General features: G+C 44.2%; 1 protein-coding gene across 2 annotated transcripts in view; it reads right to left on the bottom strand.

Annotated features, from left to right (window-relative positions):
• LOC134402732 (uncharacterized) overlaps positions 1-21,003 on the bottom strand; it is a 27,799-nt gene extending 6,796 nt beyond the window's left edge. The window contains exons 1-6 of one of the 2 annotated variants that reach the window (XR_010025725.1): positions 20,919-21,003; positions 17,416-17,606; positions 15,635-15,738; positions 8,934-11,471; positions 7,283-7,491; positions 2,127-2,400 (exon numbers count right to left, since the gene is read on the bottom strand). Coding sequence is in view for 1 of the 2 variants with exons in the window: in XM_063132436.1 (XP_062988506.1) it covers positions 2,331-2,400; positions 7,283-7,491; positions 8,934-11,471; positions 15,635-15,738; positions 17,416-17,596 (3,102 nt within the window). In the remaining variant the exon portion in view is untranslated. Of the gene's footprint in view, positions 1-813; positions 2,401-7,282; positions 7,492-8,933; positions 11,472-15,634; positions 15,739-17,415; positions 17,607-20,918 lie in introns of those variants that run through there. The other variant, XM_063132436.1, reaches the window with a different exon arrangement.

The raw sequence follows: 21,003 nt of genomic DNA, 5'->3' as shown, positions 1-21,003 counted from the left end.
AAGGACCACTGGGAAAGACAATAGAAGGGAAAGTTAGAATGGGGGGGGGGGGATGTCAAAGGCAGGTAAAGCCCTGCCTTTGTCAAGGCAAGGAATTTTATTTGCATGTTTGTTTTGTGTGGTATAGACTTGAATGACAAGCAATGGGCATCCAGGCACAAATAAGGCTAGTAGTTGTGGAACCATCTCCTTAAAGCCTAGAGAACTGTGGATGGGAACGGGCAATTAGCGGCTGGCGCATGCTGCACACTTCCCCCACAGCAGGCTGTGCCACCTGTCCCATTAACTCCTCTTTGGGTGGTTCATGAGCAATTTGTGCATTCTTATGGTGCAAGATGCTTCCTTAAATCTCTTTATGGTGTTTGAAAAGAAGCTCGCTCTCTTCTGCTTCCGTGTGTGTGTGTGTGTGTGTGTGTGTGTGTGTGTGTGTGTGTGTCTCTCTCTCTCTCTCTCTCTCTCTCTCTCTCTGTGTGTGTGTGTGTGTGTGTCAAGAAAGCAAATGTGCCAATGCTGTTTACACAGATTCAGACATGAAATGCTATTCTGCCTAATGTTACCATATGCCTTATGTGTTTTTTTGAGTGTTCATTAAAAGCATAACAAAAAAAAATGTGTCAGCTATGACCTTTCCTACTAATGGAAGTGGTCCTTTCATTATTACTGGTTTCTGGGAACTTTCCAGAGACTGCGGGGAGGGGGGCACTGATATAGTTGCTTGGAAGTCATTGTCTCTGCCTGTTGTGTGAAAAAAGGGCAAGTAAAATGATAATGGTAATGCATTACCTATTTTTAAAGAAATGCTTAAAAATAGCATTTTAATTTAGAAAAGGTTTTTAATTTACAAAAGACACTGCTGAAAAGAGGGAGTTATAAAACACTGGGTGAACAGGAGAAAAGGACAGCCTTTTTATTATAATTTCACAGTTTCTAGGGCTTTGCCATTACATTCAGAAGAGATTCCAGTTTTCTAACCGTATACATTTGGCCTCTTGGTTTAAACAGGGTTCTAATAAGAGTTAAAGGCCATATTTGAAAAATAAAACAAAAGCCCTGCTATATGACCTGGAACTTGGTTTTTGATACAGAACAGACTCTGGATAGTCAGGTTATGAATAAAGAAGCAAGGTTAGCAAAATTACCAAGGCAAACTTATTTTCAGCTTCCCCAAAGCACACGCTGCAGAGCAAGGCACGAAGTGGGAAGAGAAATGGAGGCAAGGGCTGTCCCTTAAGTGCTTGCTTTCTTCCCCTCCTTCCAAGGGGAGAACAGTTTTTACCCAAAGACTGTTAGAGCCCCAACATGAAAGCCTGCAAGATCACCTCCCTCGCGGTGTGTGACTTGAGGCAGGACACGGGATCAGATGCCCAAATGATTCATGCATCTGCATTTCCCGCTTGGAGGATGATTTCTGAATGGAGGAATCCTGCATCTCACAGGGAAGGAGAGTTACTACTTTCCCTTTTTGCATGAGTCTTACATTACAGCGTCCTGCTACTTCAGACCAGTGTCTGAAGCCAACCCTGGAAGTGGACATTAATTAAAATGAAACAATAATGTGGGAAAACTCCCACAGATATGAATATTATGAGCAATGTGATGGACTAAAGTCACAAGATGCCATCAGAGCACCTTCAGCCATGCAAGTGCTACAATGATGTGACTCTTCCCACTTCAAAACCCACGTGGGGTCTGGGTGTGGGAAAGGAAACTCCTCTAAAAGAGCCTGCATGTCAAAGTCTCTTTGCTTGGAAAGCAGCTGACCGCATGGAAGGAAGGGGATTTTGCAAAGGGCTGCTCACGCAAGTGCCCTTCATGTAACTAGAAGCTGAGAGAACGGAGACAGAAGTGCTGCACATGCAGGGAGGCTCCAAAAGACAGCCCTGAAGGCAAGGAGGCTGAAAGGGGGTATCTGCCAATGCAGGGGTGGGCAACTGCGGGAGGTCTGGGGGCTGTTCTCATACCTGACCCCTGACCCCATCAGCCGCACTCTATAGGGCACTCCCATTTTCTTTTAAAAAAATCACCAGCAGTAAAACTCTAGCACTAAAAGGATTATACTTTGCTAGTTTGCAAGCTACATTTGACCCTTTTAGCACTACAGAGTGCTAAAAATGCCAGTTTCTCACCAGTTGGAGGTGTGGCCAGGGCCGAACGTGGCCATGTGTTGTATGAACGGCTAGATTGAGGGCACATGAACACTAGAGAATGACTCTTGCCCCAGAGAAAAGGAGGATTCTCCAAATGCCTGTCGTGCGAAACAACTAATGATGCTTGGGTTTGGCAGGGCAGAGGTCTGCTGGCCTCTACTATGATGCTTGGAGGGTCTTCTTTCATTCAATGCTTAGTTCTTTTAGCATCAGGCTGATGCGCCGGAGGTACTGGGCATCTGGGTAGCCATTTCTGTAAGCAAGAAGAGAAAAAAATTAAGCAATCCAGGGTAGCCCTTTGAACCACAAAAGACCTGCTGTCCTGCTGCATGTGTAGTCTCGCTGGATTACTCCGTAAGGAACTGCAGCACTCAACAGGACTAGGAATTATTTATCCACAGGTGAAACAATGCAAAAGCTAGTTTCTCACAGATTCCTGGCCCCCATCTATACAACAACGGGATTGCTCCTCTTTGAATATATAAACCCAAATTTTCGTAGATTCGAATCTAGGCAAAGAGCGTCACACTGCAGCAGCAACAGCGATATATCTTCTGAATTTACTGCTCAGAATATGCAGTCATAGGAGAGCCCTTGCGGAGCAAAGCTGCTTGAACCTTTTTTTTTGTAGTACAGTTATTAATGCACACATATGAAGCTATGGAACCTGAACGTTTTATCTGCGGAGATTCATATAAGAGAAACACCCCCCCGGGGGGGGGAAGGAACAAGGCAGCAGAGGAGGATGCGAGAGGCGGACTGAACATGTCTCCTCCCTCTGGCTGCCCGTTCCCCCCGCTTTGTTTTAATTTTATAAGCTCTATCTACGGAGCTCCACAGATTCATATAATTAAAAATGAAAATGGGGGGAAGGAACAAGGCAGCCAGAGGAGGATGCAATAGGTGGGAAGGCAGGAAATTGGCCAATCATTTTGTCCTTCCCTCAAAGCTACACCCACATTTCAAAATTCGATTTAACTCCCCCAATGACACGTAACTATAATGCGGTGCAAACTCTAAGGTCGATCCAAAAGCCGCGGTAAATCGCAGCTGCGAATCTGCACGTCTTCCGGTTAAAAACCCAGCACTGCGGCAAATGGGTGCGTCACGTGTCCTGAAACGCAAATCTGCATGTTTAGGTCAGGGTAAAGAAGCCATAGAGACATTCCCCTGAACTGAAGCTGATTTAAAATGAGGCACAGATAACCATTAAGGGCAAAAATCCTAGAAATCAGGGACATGACGAGTGACGTCAGTGTTTCTCTACAATGAAATGAAGGGTTACTCGTTGGAGAAGCTGTTGACCTTTGTGCAAGCTGCAGGGAGAATTAGAGCTTTATAATTATTCCATGGAATGGAACATATGAAAATAAATAACATTTATTTTATTATATTTACTCATTTGATTTCTACTCCACTATTCTCAATACAAAATGGTGCTCAAGGTGGCTAACAGTAATAAAAACCAAGAATAAAATAAACTTAGTTCAAACAATCACGAAAAAAACATATAGACTGAAATCACAATTTAAAAACAGCAATGAAATCGCTTCAGCAACAGCTTACCTGCCAAAGTCCTGCTGAACAGAACAAGACTAAAAAAACCCAAACAACTTTGCAGCAAGGCAATCAAAATTCTCTGTTTGCATTATGTAAATTAAGCAAATCTGCATAATTCATTCTAGTATGGTTGGGTCAGGGGAAAGAACAAACACTGAAGCGCCACTTCACCACCGCTACAGAAAATCTTGTCCAGCCACCACCCTGGTGGCTCAGATTTCAGGAGGCACTGGGCTGTTTCTCACGTCCTGATTCTGAGGCAGTGGAGATAATTTGCATACTGCTGAAGAATTTTGGGAAGTGAGCAGAAGTCACCACGAGCAGCAGAGAAGTTGGACTTCGACTGACCGGCTCAAGACAGCGGCCTGCACGCTTTTCTTCCTCTATAGCATATAATGGACAGAAAGGATTCTCCAGTGGTGGTGACCTGCAAAGTGTGTGCAATGTTTGTGTTCCTGCCTGAGATTGACATGGTGTACACCTGCAACAAGTGCAAGCTGGTTGCACTATTGGAAGAAAAAGTGAGAGGACTTGAGCGGCGACTGTCCACCCTCCAACGAAAAAGAGAAGACGAAGAGTTCTTAGGCAGAACAGTGGCAACAGCAAAGAGAAGCACAGGAGGTGGACGAGCAACAGCAAGTTGAAGCAGAAGTGGGGAATGCTGTGGTGAGGAAAGCCAATGAAGAGGAAACTTCCTGGAAAAGGGTGACAGGAGCAGAAGAATTAAAAGACATTCTGCACCAATGGAACCACTAGAGCTATTTAACCGCTTTCAGCTGCTGGAGGATGAGACTGGAGGACAGTCCACAGAGGAAGAATTACAGGGCACCCCATGCAACAGTGAGCAAGAGGCAGAAGGTAAGTTGACCAAGGAGAAGAGAAGAGCAGTCATTGTGGGAGACTCCCTGATGTGTGGGCTTGAAACCCAAGTATGTTGCAAAGACCCATGGACTCACCAGGTATACTGTCTCCCTGGAGGACAGATTAGAGGTGCGACAAGGATTGCCAAAGCTCACACATCCTTTTCTTCTAATCCACGTGGGAACAAATGATACTGCCAAGCGGAGCTATGAAGAAATCACGTCAGACTTTGAAGATCTGGGAAGGAAACTCAAGAACTTTGCGACCCAGAGTTTTCTCATCCATCCTCCCAGTTCTTGGAAGAGGAATAGAAAGGGAAAGAAAAATACTCCAGGGCTACGAAGGTGGTGCCAACGTGAGAGATTCGGATTCTGGGACCACAGGCTACGTTATGTGGAAGATGGGCTGCTGGCAAGGGACGAGTTGCCCCTCACAAGGGCTGGGAAGAATGTGTTTGGCCACAGCATGAAGAACTTCATCAGGAGGGCTTCAAACTGAATCCTATGGGGGGAAATACAGGCGGATGAGACTGGGAGCCCCATCAAGAGCACCTGGATTAAAATAAATGGGGCAAGGAATAAAAGGAGCATGATAAGCAGAGTCTATTACTGACCACCCAATCAAGGAGAAGATGAGGATGAAGCTTTTGAAAAGCAAATTGCCAGTGTTTCAAGGAAGTGCAATATAGTAGTGATGGGGAAACATTTACCCCAATATCTATTGGGAGACAATTTCTGCCAAAAGTGGCCCTTCCAAGAAATTCCTGACATGTGTGGCTGATGACTTTCTCCTACAGAAAATGGAGGAAGGAACTAGAGGATCGGCTATCCTTGACTTGATACTGACCAATAGGGATGACTTAGTGGATAAAGTGACCACGTCATACTTGAGTTCTTGATTTTAAAGGAAGCAAATGCTGAATGTAGCCATACACATAGCCTGGATTTTAGGAATGCTGATTTAGCAAGTGGCCCTAATGAGAAAAGGAGTCCAAGATGGGAGGGAATTTTTTTAAAAAGGAAAACTTAAAGGCACAATTACAAACAATTCCAACAAGGAAAAAAGATATAAGACAACAGAAGAAACCAATGTGGCTCTACAAAAAGCTTAGAGACGACCTGAAAACAAAAAAGGATACATATAGGAAGTGGAAGGAAGGCCATTCTACAAAAGAAGAGTACAGACAGGTAGCACAGAAGTGCTAAAATGGCGTCAGGAAGGTTAAAGCTGAGAATGAGCTGAGACTAGCAAGGGATGCTAAAAGCAATAAAAAAGCTTTCTTCAGGTATATGCATAATAAAAGACAGAAGAAAGAAAAGGTGTTTCAACTACTTAATGAGGATGGCAAATTGATAACAGATGACAAAGAAAAGGCTGAAGTGCTTAATTCCTACTTTGGCTCAGTCTTCTCCCAAAAGCAGTTCTGGAAAAAGTGAAGAACAAATCCTATCAGATTAATCTAATCTCATTTTTTGGGTAACCTCCCTTGTGGACTGTGGGAATGCTGTGGACATAATATATCTTGACTTCAGCAAAACTTTTGACAAACTGCCCCATGATATTCTGATTAACAAACTTGCTAATAGTGGGCTAGAAGGAACAACTATTAGGTGGATCCATGGTTGGCTACAGAATCGATAACAAGTGGGGTACTGCAGGGCTCAGTCCAGAAGCAAACTTCAAAGTGACCTTGATAGGCTGGAGTGCTGGGCTGAAAACAACAGAATGAAATTTAATAGGATAAATGCCAAGTTTTACATCTAGGAAAAAGAAACCAAAGATGGGGGATACTTGGCTCAGCAATACTACAAGCGAGAAGGATCTTGAGATTGTTGTAGATCATAAGCTGAATATGATCCAACAGTGTGATATGGCTGCAAAAAAAGCACATGCTATTTTGGGCTGCATTAATAGAAGTATAGCTTCCAAATCACACGAGGTACTGGTTCTCCTCTATTCAGCACTGGTTTGGCCTCATCTTGAGTATTGCGTCCAGTTCTGGGCACCACACTTCAAGAAAGATGCAAACAAGCTGGAGCATTTTCAGAGGGGGGCAACAAAGATGATTAGGAGTCTGGAAACAAAGCCCTATGAAGAAAAACTGAAACAACTGGGCATGTTTAGCCTGGAGAAGAGAAGATTGAGGGGAGACATGATAGCACTCTTCAAATACTTGAAAGGTTGTCACACAGAGGAGGGCCAGGATCTCTTCTCAATCATCCCAAAGTGCAGGACACGGAATAATGGGCTCAAGTTACAGGAAGCCAGATTCCGAATGGACAGCAGGAAAAACCTCCTGACTGTTAGAGCAGTACGACAATGGAACCAATTCCCTAGGGAGGCAGTGGGCTCTCCGACATTAGAGGCATCCAAGAGGCCTGGACAGCCATCTGTTAGGTATGCTTTAAGGGGGATTCCTCAATTGAGCAGAATGTTGGACTCGATGGCCTCATAGGCCTCTTCCAACTCTACTATTCTGTGTTTCTATAAACAAAATACAAAACAAAAACAAAGCAACAGATAATACAAAATAACAGATAAAATAGCTGGGGCTAAAACATCTGAACAGCACCAAATTGGGGAAGGCTGTTCCAAGGTTTATTTATTTTTTAACTAGGTAAGGCAAGACATCAACAGAGGTATGTGGAGGTGCAGGGACACCTGCGAACACCACACTGGGCAGCCCAGTACTATACTGATGTTAGGGCACTTACCTGTCCTTGCCTCCCTCCATGGAGGTCTTGTGGGGGATGGATCCCCAAGTCACCTTCTCCCCTGAGCCGCAGGATCGGATTTGGAAGATCAGACCGCGCTCAAATGCCTTATGTAGGAGCACCATCAACCGCTGTCCCTCTGGGTTGTCAGGGAGGAAGGCCTCAAAGCGATCTCCTCGATATGGAAGCCCTGGGCGAGGATGACCAGCCTTTGGGAGGAAGAATGTTTTTAAATATCTGAATAGGAGACATCAGCTGTAAGTCAATGACCAGGTCAGCTGGTGCAGGGTGAGCAGGAGGGACTGGAAGGAGGTAGATCAGAATGGAAACTCCAGAAAGCTGACCCTAATCCCTGGAAATTCAAATTTAAGGCCCAGAATGAATTCTTCAAATCAGGCAGGTTTGCATGTATATTCAATTGTTCTGCTTCATTTCATTCTGTTTGCAAGTATAATGTTTTTGAAGAACTAAGAATGTGGTGGGGGAATAGAAAGCAAAGTAGAGAGAGGGCAGTCAGATGGGTGAAGTTCAGGAAAATATTTGCGCTGATGCAATGTCAAAATTTTACAAAAAGAAAAGCTGGGTTATGCAATGTTTTGCAAAGGATTATGCAAATAAGCAAATACATACATTGCATAATTTATTCTGCTTATTCTAGTCAAGGGAAGGAAGAAAAGGCTATGCAGCCCATCAAAGCTCAGACTCCAGGAAACCCTGCTTAGCTTTGCTTTTGATTTCTACTTCATTGCTCAAATGTATCTTTGCTAGTGAACTGCTAGGAAGTTTGATTTGCAAAACACACACAAACACAATTCTGGAATAGGACACGATATAGCAGCTATATTGATGGACAGATAGCTCTATAGGGTAATAAAGTCATATGTACTGACCATCAGGAACTTTGCCTGGCCGCACATTCAGGCTTCTGAACCTATATCACTTCCAGTTTTTTTCACAATTGCCAAATACTTTACACTAAAGAGTGCTATAAAAACATAAATCAAAAACCAAGAACCATAGGAATTAGATACTTGATATGTTTTTAATAAAAATATAGAGGCACCATGTTTAAAAATTGAGAAACACGTTTTTAAAAGTGAATGTATTTATTTATTGATCATATTTTTATACTGCTTAAGGCTGCAAATGTAAGCCTTATAGGCTATGAGCGATGTCTGATTGAAATCAGGTGGGAATAAAGGTGCAATGGGGGTGTTGATAAGCTGGTCCCACACAACTCCTTGTGTGCTCCTTCCCATAGGAGTAGAATAAATTATGCAAAATAAGCAACTGTTTCATTTATTCATGCTGAAAGTTTCTGCCATTCATGATACAATATCTATTTTTGTTTAGAGAACAATATACAAAGTCTTGGATGCACAGGACCCCTTTCATTCTCTTTGGGTTTTCCCCCTGAAATTGCCTGGTCCCTTGCTGACAGGGGGACTGTGAGTGTGGTCCATGTCCAAAGCAGGAGATCAGCTCATGGAACAACAACGGAATTGCTGGCAGGGCTCACAGTTTCTGCAAAATGCACAAGTAACCAGCTGTTTCAGAATTTAGCTAACCTGGTCAAAAAATAATGGAAGAATTCCAGCCTGCAAATTTGTGGACAGGATGGGGTTTATAGAGCGGACATCTGGGTACTTACTTGCTGCACCCCATCAGGAATGTCATATGTTAGTTTAAGTGTCAGATCTCGGAAATACCCAGGGAGGCTCTGTGATAAGGTTACAGCTGCAAAAGTTCCAGCGATGACAGGGGAGGTGCAGCCGTAGGGTGGGGAAATGCTCCTGGTGGAGAAGCGTGTCCTGCAAAGGGTATGGCTGCAGGGGGCATGCATGGATGTGGCAGCAGGGGTGCTTCGGCACAGCCCAGATTCTCCAGCCGTGGGCTCCCTCCTTGGGCTGGGAGCTCTTCCATCCAAATCTGAAGCAGCACCTCCTCCAGCTGGGGAAAAGCGCTTGCCTGCCGCCTGCAACTGTACTGGGGCAGAAATGTCCAATGGCAGAGCAGGCAAGGAGCACGGCCCTCTCTCTGCTTCATGGCTGCATCCCTCTTTTCCGCAGTCTCTTACAAAATGGAATCTGTCTGGCAACCCCCGTCTGACTTCTGCAAGTGGTTTCCAGGGCTGCAAATGCTTGCTGGTGTCTGTGGTTTTCTCAAAGTTCTTGCTTTGCTCTGCTTTTCGATCACTTGGCAAATCCTGCACCATTGCAGGCTGGAAACCACTGACATTGAGCAACCTCTGAACTGGGGAGGATGAGTTCTCTCCAGCAAGACTGTCTAGGCAAAGTGAGCTGTCCGACAGGTAGGCTCTGCTGCTTCCCTTCCGCAGCGGAGGTCTCCTCTGGATCTTTGTGCTTGACATCTCATCCTGAACCTTCCCTTGCTGCATATCATGGGAAAGCAGCCGCTCAGGCAGGGAAGTCCCCCTCTGGGCAGAAAAGAAATGGAACACTTTCAGTACCTCCAACTTCACCTTGCAGGGGTAGGCAAGGCCCAGCCTGTACCTGTTTCGTCTGACGATAATGTGGTCATGGCAAACTTTCAGGTAGTTACACAGATCCGTCAGAGCCTCGTCCTCCGGTCCTTCCATGGCTAGCTCAGAGTAGCTGAAGCTCTCATTGATGTAATCGGGAGACATCATGAGGGCCTCTGCCTTTTGCATGTCTGAAGGAACCCTATCATCTGTTTGGACTGTAAACAAACCGGAGCTCAAGAGACTTTCTTTGTTGTTCTGAGACTCCACGTCCCAACCTTTCTCCATCTGGGCGAACACTTCCTTGCTGATCTCCTTCTGCACAGTATGGTGGATTTCTTCTTGGCCCTCCTGCTGCAAATGATCCACATTGACCTTGGCCACTAGTAGTGGCTCATCCACGGTCTCGCTGCAGTTCTGAGGTTTATGCAGCAAGAAACTACTGGAGCGTCTGTGGAGAGATCTTGGTTCTGAAACTTTGTGATCCACAGCCCCTGTGGTGTCAAACAGGTTCAAGGATCTGAAGGTACTTGAGGCTGAAGGCCTCTTAAGGTCAAAGTTTCTCTGTCCCTCAGAACCTGGCACAGTAGTGTCAGAGCTGGCCAAAGGGAAATCTGCTTGCATCCCTTGTGGTGCTTTCTGGAACTCTGTGGGTTGTCTGTCCTGGCTCTCCAATTCAGTAGCAGCAGCCAAAACCTGAAGCTCACTGTCTGGAGTCAGGTGATCAACTTTTTGAAACAAGCCCCCAGGGAGTTTCCCTATTAGTGAGATATCCTGATTAAAAAACGCCTTTGAGTTGAATTTGGCAGCCAGTCTGTGTTCAGTTTTGCTGTGGGACCTCAATGCACTTAGTTTCCTTGATGCATATTTTGCAGGGGACTCAAGCTGGGCTGGCAAAGCACTCTGGCCATGGATCAGAGTCTGCAAGTATGCAGACTGGGGGACCTCAGTTTCCTGATGATCCTGCACCTTTCTCTTTGCGGTGATGAAATCCTGGACATATTCTTTGGCTTGTGAAACATCCACCATATTCCCAATGAGATAGAAATGCCCATCATCCTCGTGACATAACAGCAGTGGGTAGCATCTCTGCAGCTCCCCTGGCAGCCCTCTGCCACCACCAACCCCCAAATCTCCCTTGCTGATTTTCTCTTTCCGCAGAGTACCTTCCAACTGTTGAGAAAGCTGAGAGAGGGCCAGGTGAGCAGACAGCAGGGCATTCACCCCGCCAGCCTCAGCAGATGCTGCTCGCAAATAGAGAGTGGTGATGTCGTCGCTACTGACATCCATCACATCCACCTGGTGCTGATGCAAAATGTTGCTGAATTCCTCAGAGCAGAACTTCTGCATATAAAGGTAAATGTCAGAGTCTACCACCAAGGAAAAGTCCCCCAGTGGCTCTAGTTGGCTCTCCACAGAGTTTCTTACTGGTCCCTCCTCCTCCTCCTCCTCCTGGTGTGAGGTCCCATCTCTTGCAGAGCTCCCTCTATTTGCTATGAAGCTAGTGCTTTGCTTGCTCCTGAGGCATCTCAGCAACTCAGAACTGAAGGCCTGCAACTCCGTGAAGGATCCTTTGACAGAGCAGGTCAGCTCCTGGGAGTTAAAGTTGAAGTGTATGTCCTCATACTGCTTGTGCAAACTGCACAGGATATTCTTCCCATTCGGGAAGCATCCATAATTAATCTTCATGTAGACGCGCACAAAGATCTGAGGAGACAGAGTAAAACCTTGTTAGGTACATCTAGAATGGAACCATGTCCAGGGTCACTAACTGATGCATCACCTGTGAAAATAGCCATAAAGACATTTTGGCTGAGGGACCAAACTGGATGGTATTGAGAAACAAGGCCAAAAGCCTTGATTGACCTGCTCTGTATGTAGGCCTCTGTATGTAGTTTGGTTCTTGCAAGTGAACTCTTTGATGGGATTGGAATGATGTATGTGCCTCAATGTGCTGTATTGAGAAAACTGCTATATCACCAAGGAAATGCTTAACTGGAATTTCTTATTGTCAAGACCTCTTGATATAGAAGACAATTAAGCTAGCTTGATAAAGAGGACTGACCATCCAGGTCAATCAGACATTGCCAGAAGAATTATGGGCCATCTGTTGATAACATACAATGAAGCAGTTTCCTTTGATATGTCTTTGTTTTGCTTTAGAACTTTGTAAACTGCTAATTGGTTCAGATGCTACTATTTATAAATACACCTGCTTTTCACACTGCCAGAGGAGAAGTTCTTTGTCTGTAGGACTCTCTCCGTACAGCTGTATTAGTCTAAATAAAACAGAATTGCCTTACAAACAAAGTGGATTTTTATCTTTGACAGTATGGTGGGGCTATGTAGACAGAGAGGATCTAATTTTTAAAATAAAAGGAGTGTGTGGGTGAGGATCCCTTTCTTTCCCCCCTGCAAGACACACTTCTCCCACACTTCTGGTATCAAAGCTGTCCTGGAGGGAAAGGGGGTTATTATTTCAAAAGCTTATTTAAAGAAAATCTTTCTCAGAGGGAGTGCCCAGTGCTTAGTATGTGCCATTTTTACCCTCCAAGGAGCCACCATCTTGTTAAAGAAACTATTCAGGATTATTTATTTTCTATATTTCCTTACTATCCCTTTCCTTAAAAATAAGTTCCAAACAGTTCCAAAAAATCTTATAAGACAAATAGCCTAAAGAGAGTGGTGAACCTGTGCCCCTTCAGATTTTGTTGGACCACAACTCCCATCATCTTTGGCCATTGGCCATGCTGGCTGAGGCTGATGGGCATTTGTGTCCAACAATATTTGGAGGGCCACAGGTTCTTCACCACTACACTACACTACACAGAGAGGAGAAAGCTGGGCTTTCCATTGGCAGTTGCAGGGCCCTCCTGTTGGGCTGTACCAGCTGACAGCAAAAACCCACAGGCCTCTGAACCTGGGAATTCAGACGCCAACCACACCACATATGTGACACAGGAACTCAAAGCACTTGCCTGTGTTAAAAACTGAAGTGTTAATAGCCTGTACCAGCTCACAGAGAAGAAACAACAACTTGATAAACCTAAAGGCGTCAGCACCAGAACAGCATTCAGATCGCTTGGCTGCAATTTGAACTCACATATGTTAAACTTTATCCCTCAAGTTTCTGCTTACAGCTACAAGAGCTTACATTGGAGGGCAATGGGTTGAAGAAGGCAAGGTCTGGACCACCCACCCACCCCCATAAAATTCTGTGAATGAAGCAGGGCAACGATGCAATAAATGCCTTGTTTGGAATCACCCCACCACCGTAGGCCTTTGTAGGAAGTCACTCAATGCATCTGCTTACAGCCATTTCTCAGCAAAGCAGCTTAGAAACTTCCAATAAGAAAGAAAATTTGCGACAAAAGGAGAGGGAAATTAAACGCCTTGCTTTCCATGCCTTGTTGTAGTGGAAGTTACCCTGCAACAACAATGCAGCCACTCAACAGAAAGCTGGCGGCATGATCCTTGAGAGTCTATGACACTGAACATGGTTTCCACAGTTGACATTACAGAAGATAGAATCAGGGGTTTCTGTCACTCTTTGTTCACACCAAATGGATTCAACCAAACACATTTTGTTGTTGCCTTTTCCTTCACAATGTACACATTTCAGGCTTAAAAATCCAATTCATAAAATTCAATGGAAAGAATTCCAGACTCCAGCTAAGTGTCTTCACACTGCCTTATTTCAGAGCCAAACAACGTTACATTATTCATTCTTCCAATATGTATGTATGAATGTATGTATGTATGTATGTATGTATGCTTCAACCAGCCACTTCTCTGTTGAAGAAAAGGCAACCACTGCCCCCCTGTTCAAAATATATGTGTGTAGTACGATTTATGTATCAATATTCATGCATTAAAAGATCTTTGTATGATCTACATTTCCACTGCATAGAGTGTATTTGATCATGTTCAGAATGCATTGAGTAACTTCCTACAAAGTCCTATGGTGGTGGGGTGATTCCAAACAAGGCATTTATTGCATCATTGCCCTGCTTCATTCACAGAATTTTATGGGTGTGTGTGTGTGTCCAGACCTTGCGTTCTTCAACACATTACCCTCCAATGTTTTCCCACCACTTCTTCCACTCTTTTTCTTCTCACAGAAAATCTGGGAAGGAGAAAAGGATATAATAGCTGCACAATGCCTTCTCATTGGCAGAGATAGGAACCCTCTGTCTGGAAGCACCTTCTTTCTGTAAAAGTGGATGCAGTCTCCAAGCTAACATTGAGCTCTTTAGCAGGAGAAAATGTAAACACGAAACCTTCTCTCCAAATTGAATTTGAGGGCTTCGGCCACTTAGAATATCACATCCTCAAAGCTAGAAGCTCCTCTCCATGATCCTAGATGTGTAGGATACAATTGCAGTTATTCAGCAGCATTGGAAATGCCCTAAGAGGCTAAGATGCACTCCAAATGACAGCACTCCAAATAATGAAGATAAAATAATTGCTTTTGGCACCTCCTGAAAACATTATTGTTCCAAGAAGCTTACCTGGAATGACTGGACATGTTTTAATCTGCATCTGTTCTTTTAAAATGTAATTTTAATGATGTTTTTATTCTGTTCTTTTTATTTTATTTCATTTGTTCACTGATCCAAAATCCTCAGGCAGGGAGCAGTATATAAATATTGCAAATAGATAAATAAATTTTTGAAAGTGATGTTTTGTTGTCACTCTGTGTCTAGAGCTGTTTGCAGAATGCCACACCCAGCCCTGCATTCCTAAAGATGGATTTATTTATTTATTTATTTATTTATTACATTTTTATACCGCCCAATAGCCGAAGCTCTCTGGGCGGTTCACAAAAATAACTTGGATTCAAGTTATTATATGTACCATTTGTATTCTGCCCCTCCTCCTCCAAAAAGCTCAGCGCAGCTTACAAGAGATATCCCATTTAGTTTCACAAAAGACCCTGTAAGGCAGGTTAGGCAGTGTTATCATGAATGGGCCAAGGCAGGGCATTCAATTAGCTTCATGGCTGAGCAGGGATTAAAATCTAGGTCCTCATAGTCCATGCCCAATTTGACACTTTAACGCTAACTGGCTGGTCTGGCTGCGAACACTTTTCAAAGCCATTTCCACTCATGGCATTAAAAACACACTGTGCCTATCCCATGCCTACACTGAAACCTACATGGCCTAGAACAGAGCCCTGCCATTAAAAGTTGTTGTTCTGCTTTCTGTCTCATATCAACAATAATCAGAGATGCACAAGGCTGGCTGGGGAGAGACTCAGCCACAAGTCCTTCCCACTTAGATCCTGAAAATATTCCCTCCATGGTTTTATGAAGGCAGTTCTGTGTCCACTCCAAATGCTGCAGAAACTTCTGCACTATGTGCAGATATTTTTTTTAAATTGCATAATTCATTATGAACAGTGTTCTTCTTGCACATTTATACCCCATAACTGAAAGTAATACATTGTTCAGTCAAAGGATCACAACTGCCCTTGCTGGGTTCAGAGGGGTTTCTCTCAGGTTAGGGGGTACAGGATTTCAGGCTAAGACTGATAAATAATTCAGCAAACCAAGCACAGAGAAAAAGGCACTATTTGCTGCTGCTGCTGCAATTGTGGGCTGTCCTCTTCCACGGCTGTTACAATTTCAGCACAAGCTTTGCAGAGTGTGGGAGTGCAAAATGAATCATCATCAACAGCAACCACACTGTTTATAATATTTCTGAAATGGTCGGACAGTGTGAGGCAAGGGACTTCCTTTTTCCTAAGTTTACAATCTCCAGTGACAGAAAATGGATGTCCATGCAACAGGAGGTTTGGGTGGGGTTCGTACAACTCGTGTTTTCTTTTGCACACATCTAACAAGTCCAGTTCCCCCAAATCCTGTTACCTCATTGGGGTTCAATTCAGTTGCGTTTGCAGTCACTTCCAAAGGGTAGTTTTTCCCACTGACAGACAAGACATGTTTTTTGGCCTTCAGTACCTGTTGAACCACTGAATGAGAGAAGCAAAAACAGCAATCAAGAGATGACAGCAGCTAACCCCACCCTTATTTTAAGACCTTGGAAGCAGAACAAAACCTTGTCACATTTCCCCTGCACTCACTCCTTTCAGTATTTGGATTATCACTCAAGTTCTTGGCTTCCCTAAATTCTCAACTCAAACCCCACATTTCAAAATTCTGTTTGTAAAATATAATCTTTGAGTTTGTGCAATACTTTCATTTCTGGGGCAGAATTTATCTTGTGGGTATGTTTTGTAAGAGAGGAAAAAGAGCAAATCGCTCTGGTTTGAGGATTTGGAAATTAGCATCAACTTTCTCTGTACTCTTAACACCAAATATTCCCTGTAACGATGTCAACTTTCAATCCCATTTTTGCTGCTAAGAAAAGTAAAGCTGATTTGTAGGGCTGTGCAAGTCTCGGATTCGGAAATCTGAATCACGGAGGCCATTTTATGGAGCAGAGGGATTACAAGAAGTAGCTCCATATGGACGTCATGTGGACCCCTCCAGGGTCAATGGAGACTTCCGGACTGAGGCAGCAGCGGCCGATCACCCCGGGAAGTGGGCAATCCCACGGAGGACCTGGTGATGGCGGCAGCTACTTCCTGTATGCCCTCTGCTCCTGGGCCCTGGTAAGTACAGCCCTTCCAGGCACTGGATGCTGGGAGTTGTAGGCTGTATGGGAGGCCTAGCACTGTGCAAGAAAATGGCGGATCTGCCATGAAATGGCTTCTGTGATTCTGATTTCTGAATCCGAGGCCCATGGCTTACCCAGCCCTACCGATTTGTGCTGTGAATTTCTCAAAACCACCAATAATATTCCAGCAAGAAGTTTCAGTTTTGGAAGGGAAATGACACATTCTGAATTCTCCAATATGGAATTAGAATTTCCATGTTGCAAAACCTGAACTGTTTGCGAGATTTCAAATACATGAAAAAATTCATGAGCTCTATCTATGGCAGGAGTGGGCAACTTGTGGCTATCTAGATATTTTGGCCTACAATTCCTACCATCCCTCAACCACTGGCTATGCCAGCTAGGACTGATGGAAGTTGTAGATGAAAACATCTGCAGGGCCAAAAGTTGGCAAACCTGTTCTATGGTATTGCAGGTGACAGTGTTTATTCCAGTCCCCAGATGGTACAGGTGTTATCACTACCGACTATCAATAAGTGACTACAACTGCATTCAGACCACACAATAGTCAATGGTGGGGTAATAATCAACTCAACAGTTATCTAGCTAGGGGTACTCCCCACACAACATGATAATAATCAACCATGGTGTGGATTATGACCAGCATTGAGTTGACTATTAGTCCATGCTGAGTTGACTCATTCATCCCCTGCCCTCTCTTTCACCTCAGTCCTCCCACTAGTATCCCATCAGTGATTGCTGCCAAAAATCTATCCTGGACTAGAACAGCAGCCACACTTTGACTGCTCTTGCCTTGTGACTCTGTGGCTGAGGAAATAACCAATGGTGCCCTCCACACAACACAATAACCAATGGTGGTTCAAATAGCCAACCGTTGACTATTAAAACCACCATTGTTTATCATGTTGTCTCAACCCAGTCTAAATCACCTTCCCTGTGCAGCCCAAAGCTACCAGTCCCCACCCACCATCACCATTACACCAAATATTTTTGCTGCTTATCTAATGACCTGTTGCATCCTCAAAGGTGATCATAGCATAGTCTGGGAACTCTGGTGCAAATTCAATGTTGACAATTTCTCCACCGCCATTGCGTGCTCGCAGAAAATGGATCATCAGTTTGTCAGCCACCCGCTCTGGTGGCAAGTCAGTGGGGTATCCGCGGACACAAACAGTGCAGCTGGTGGACATGCTGTCAAATCTGGAAGGGAAGCCTCTGTGTGAGGAGAAGATCTAACAACTTTGCAAGTGATCCACAAATCATCAGTTCCTGACTACAAGAAGAACTTCTGTTCCTATTGTACTTACGAATGGCCCAGTCCCACCTACTTGAAATTCAGGACCAATGGTTTCTGCTGGATTATAGCATTTCCCCAAGATATTCTCAAGTTATCTGTTTCTTTCTCTTGAGAACATTTTCTTGACTAGCCGTACCCAATATGCTTCAGGCGCAAACTTAATACATAGTATGGATTTGTTGTACCACACACATTAGCACAGCAGTACAAAACTCATAATCTGTGCAAAGATTCACAGGTGGGAAATTAATATATTCAAATATTTGCTGCATAAGAGATAGCACTTCTCAGCGCAGTGTCCTCCCTATTTTTTTAAAAAATGAAATTTCAAATTTTGACTCACCAGGTTGTGAAGGACAAATTCAACCCCCACCCCCACCCCCAAGTTTCTTTTCTGGCCAGGCTTCCTCAGCAGGTCTCAGAGGAAGCAAACAAATGAGCTCAGCCAGCCCTGTCTGTTGGGCTGGCTCCCACCCACAGGAATAATGCAGCAATGAAGGTCTTGCTCAGCTTCATGAGGCGTGCTATCAACTCCCTCAAAAGCCCTTCTTAGCCCAGCACAGGTGCTAGGCCTGACTGTCTGCTCTTGAATTATTCGCTAGAAATCAAATTAACATGCAAAGAAGTATTTGTGCATGCTATAAATATTCAAGATGCCTTGGGGCTTTAAAAAAAATGCTCATTAAGCCTAGGAGAAATACAATGAAATTGAGGGAAGGGAAAGGAGACAGGGGTGTACAACTGAACACATGCACACACGCACATACTCCAGGTAAGTACTGGAATATGGAAAGTCAGGGAATTGAAGGTGAGGGGCAAAGACCAGTGTCAAGGGACAGGCAGGGGAAAGTCCCTGATTGTTTGGAAGGACAGGAGTTATCAGAATTTCATTTTTTTAGTTAGGTCTTCAAACCCTTTTCCTGTGAACTTTCATAGTACCCCAGCACCTCCCTGGAGGCCCATTTCGGGGACAGGATTTCCAAGCAAGATTAAATGAAGCGACAGTAAAGCTTTTGACCCATTTTTGCAGGATGGGGCTACAACGGCTTCATTCACCATGGGTGCTCTAGCTTCACACGCACTGCCTAGCTTGCCTGTAAAACAGCATCACATGGTTTGGAGGCAGCCAACGGCACAACAGGGGCTCTGTTAAATATAGTAATTACAAATCCAGTCCTTTAAATTGGCAGTCCACATATGAAATGGGGTTGCAGTCTACCCTTTAAGTTTCATCAATACATATTTTACTTAAAAATAACATCTGAGCGACTAAAATATCAAAAAAGATTCTAAAAGGCCAGCCTGACACCAGTGAGCTCCAACTTTGTTCATGAACGTGACTATGCAGTCACATTTATGAACACTGTAAGGAATAGAAAAAGCAACGCTTCTGAGAGAAATGTGAAATTTCAGCAATATGTTTTTGAAGCATGGGCATATAGCTAAGCTAGTTTCGCCAGGCACCTTAACGTAGATTGGGGAGTCTTTCCCTTCACCACCTTTTAATATAGTTAGGGTGGCAATGGAAGGGGGGGAAGGAAACAATGGACAAAGGAAAGGGGCAGGTAAATATTTATTTTAGACTGATGTATTTCAGACCAAACCAGTACGGTCTGAAACATGTTGGATTTCATACAGATGCAGGCAAGTTGTGGTCTTCCAGCTGTTTTGTCCCACAACTCCCACCAGCCATAGCCAACATAGCCAATGACGAGGACTGATGGGACTTGTAGGCCAAAACATCTGGAGGGCCACAATTTGCCCACCACTGGTTTTCTTTCATTTACCCCACTGGAGTCCCCCCCCACATTTTTGCTTGTCCATTTTGGGGTTCCCTATTTGTTTTTCATAGTTAGGGCGCTGCCATGAGCTCACTGGGTCGCTTTAAGCAAGGCACTTTCTACCAGCCACAGTGCCCCCATCTGCACTATGGGAAATGGGAAATGGCACAAGAGTCTTTTAAGAATTAAAAGAATGCATGTGAAGCGCTTTAAACAGTTGAAACCACTATGCACGTGATTAATATTTAAAGAAGGCCATCAGCGGGGTGGGGTGCAGGGAGGATTTTTTTTCCCAACAGCAACGTGAAAGACCTGCTAAAGGGGGTGGTGGTGCTGGGACGGGGAATAGCTACTCTACAGATTGAGCAACGGCAACTATGTAGACCAGTGGTTCCCAATTGGTGGTCCACGGACCTCAGGGGGTCCATGTAACCCACCCAGGGGGTCCGTGGCACCATTCACATATTAGCTCTGCAAGGTCCACATTTTAATAAAAGAAAATATGCCATCTCCCACGCTCTGTTTGCTTCGACGGTGACATCATGTGCGAAAGCACCTGCGCGATTTAGCGACTAGCTTCAGAGATTACTTCCCTGCACCTAATCCTGAAAACTCATGGAGAAGGAATCCTTTTGAATGTGGTGATGTACAACTAACAACTCTATCTGTGGAAGAGCGAGATGCACTTATTGATGTGACTTGTGATGGTTCATTGAAATCATTTTTCAAAGAATATAGACTGGATCAATTCTGGGTGACGGTTTTTCCTGATTATAAGAAGTTAGGTGAAAAAGCTTTGAAACATCTAGTTTCCTTTTGTTCCACATATCTTTGTGAACAAACATTTTCGACATTTTTTTATATGAAAAAGAGCATAGAAATTGGCTCGATGTTGATCCAGATTTGAGATTAAAAGTGGGAAATATGGAACCGGATGTTGAAGGGATTGTTCGGGACAAAAAGAGGCATGATTTCTCCCATCACATTTAGGTTTAGTAGCTGCTAGACAGGTTATAATTTGTTCAATTGTAAACTAGATGTTAGTAAAATTAAATTCGTCTTTATATTCCTAACTAAATCATTGTCATTTTTGCATGGTAATATCACACTTTTTGTGGTCTGTTTGTTAGTATACCTAAAATCCTTTGCTTATTAGAGGCTACCCCTTATTTTCTCCCAAAAAAATTGCTTCGCACAGGTAACTACCATAGAGATAACAAAATTTTCAAACGTAGGGGGTCCTTGGCTTGGCATTTGAAAAACAAGGGGTCCGCAGTACTTAGCTAATTGGGACCCACTGAATGATGTAGCCCATATCCAGCCCCCTCGACAACCACCTAAACATCAGCACTGCTTGAAGCCATTGCTACAGACCCCCCCCCCCACACACAAAAGCCCCCGCGCCACTTCTAAAAGTATGAGACATTTCCCAACCATCACGCATCACACAGGCTCCTCAAGCAACGCGCTGCATACGCAACTCCCTCCGATGGGTAGGGGCTGCTGGGCTCTTCGGTTT

Source organism: Elgaria multicarinata, chromosome 1 (assembly GCF_023053635.1).
Source record: "Elgaria multicarinata webbii isolate HBS135686 ecotype San Diego chromosome 1, rElgMul1.1.pri, whole genome shotgun sequence".
Lineage (NCBI taxonomy): Eukaryota > Metazoa > Chordata > Lepidosauria > Squamata > Anguidae > Elgaria > Elgaria multicarinata.
The sequence above is the reverse complement of the archived record's forward strand: the minus strand, read 5'-3'. Positions and strand labels throughout refer to the sequence as shown.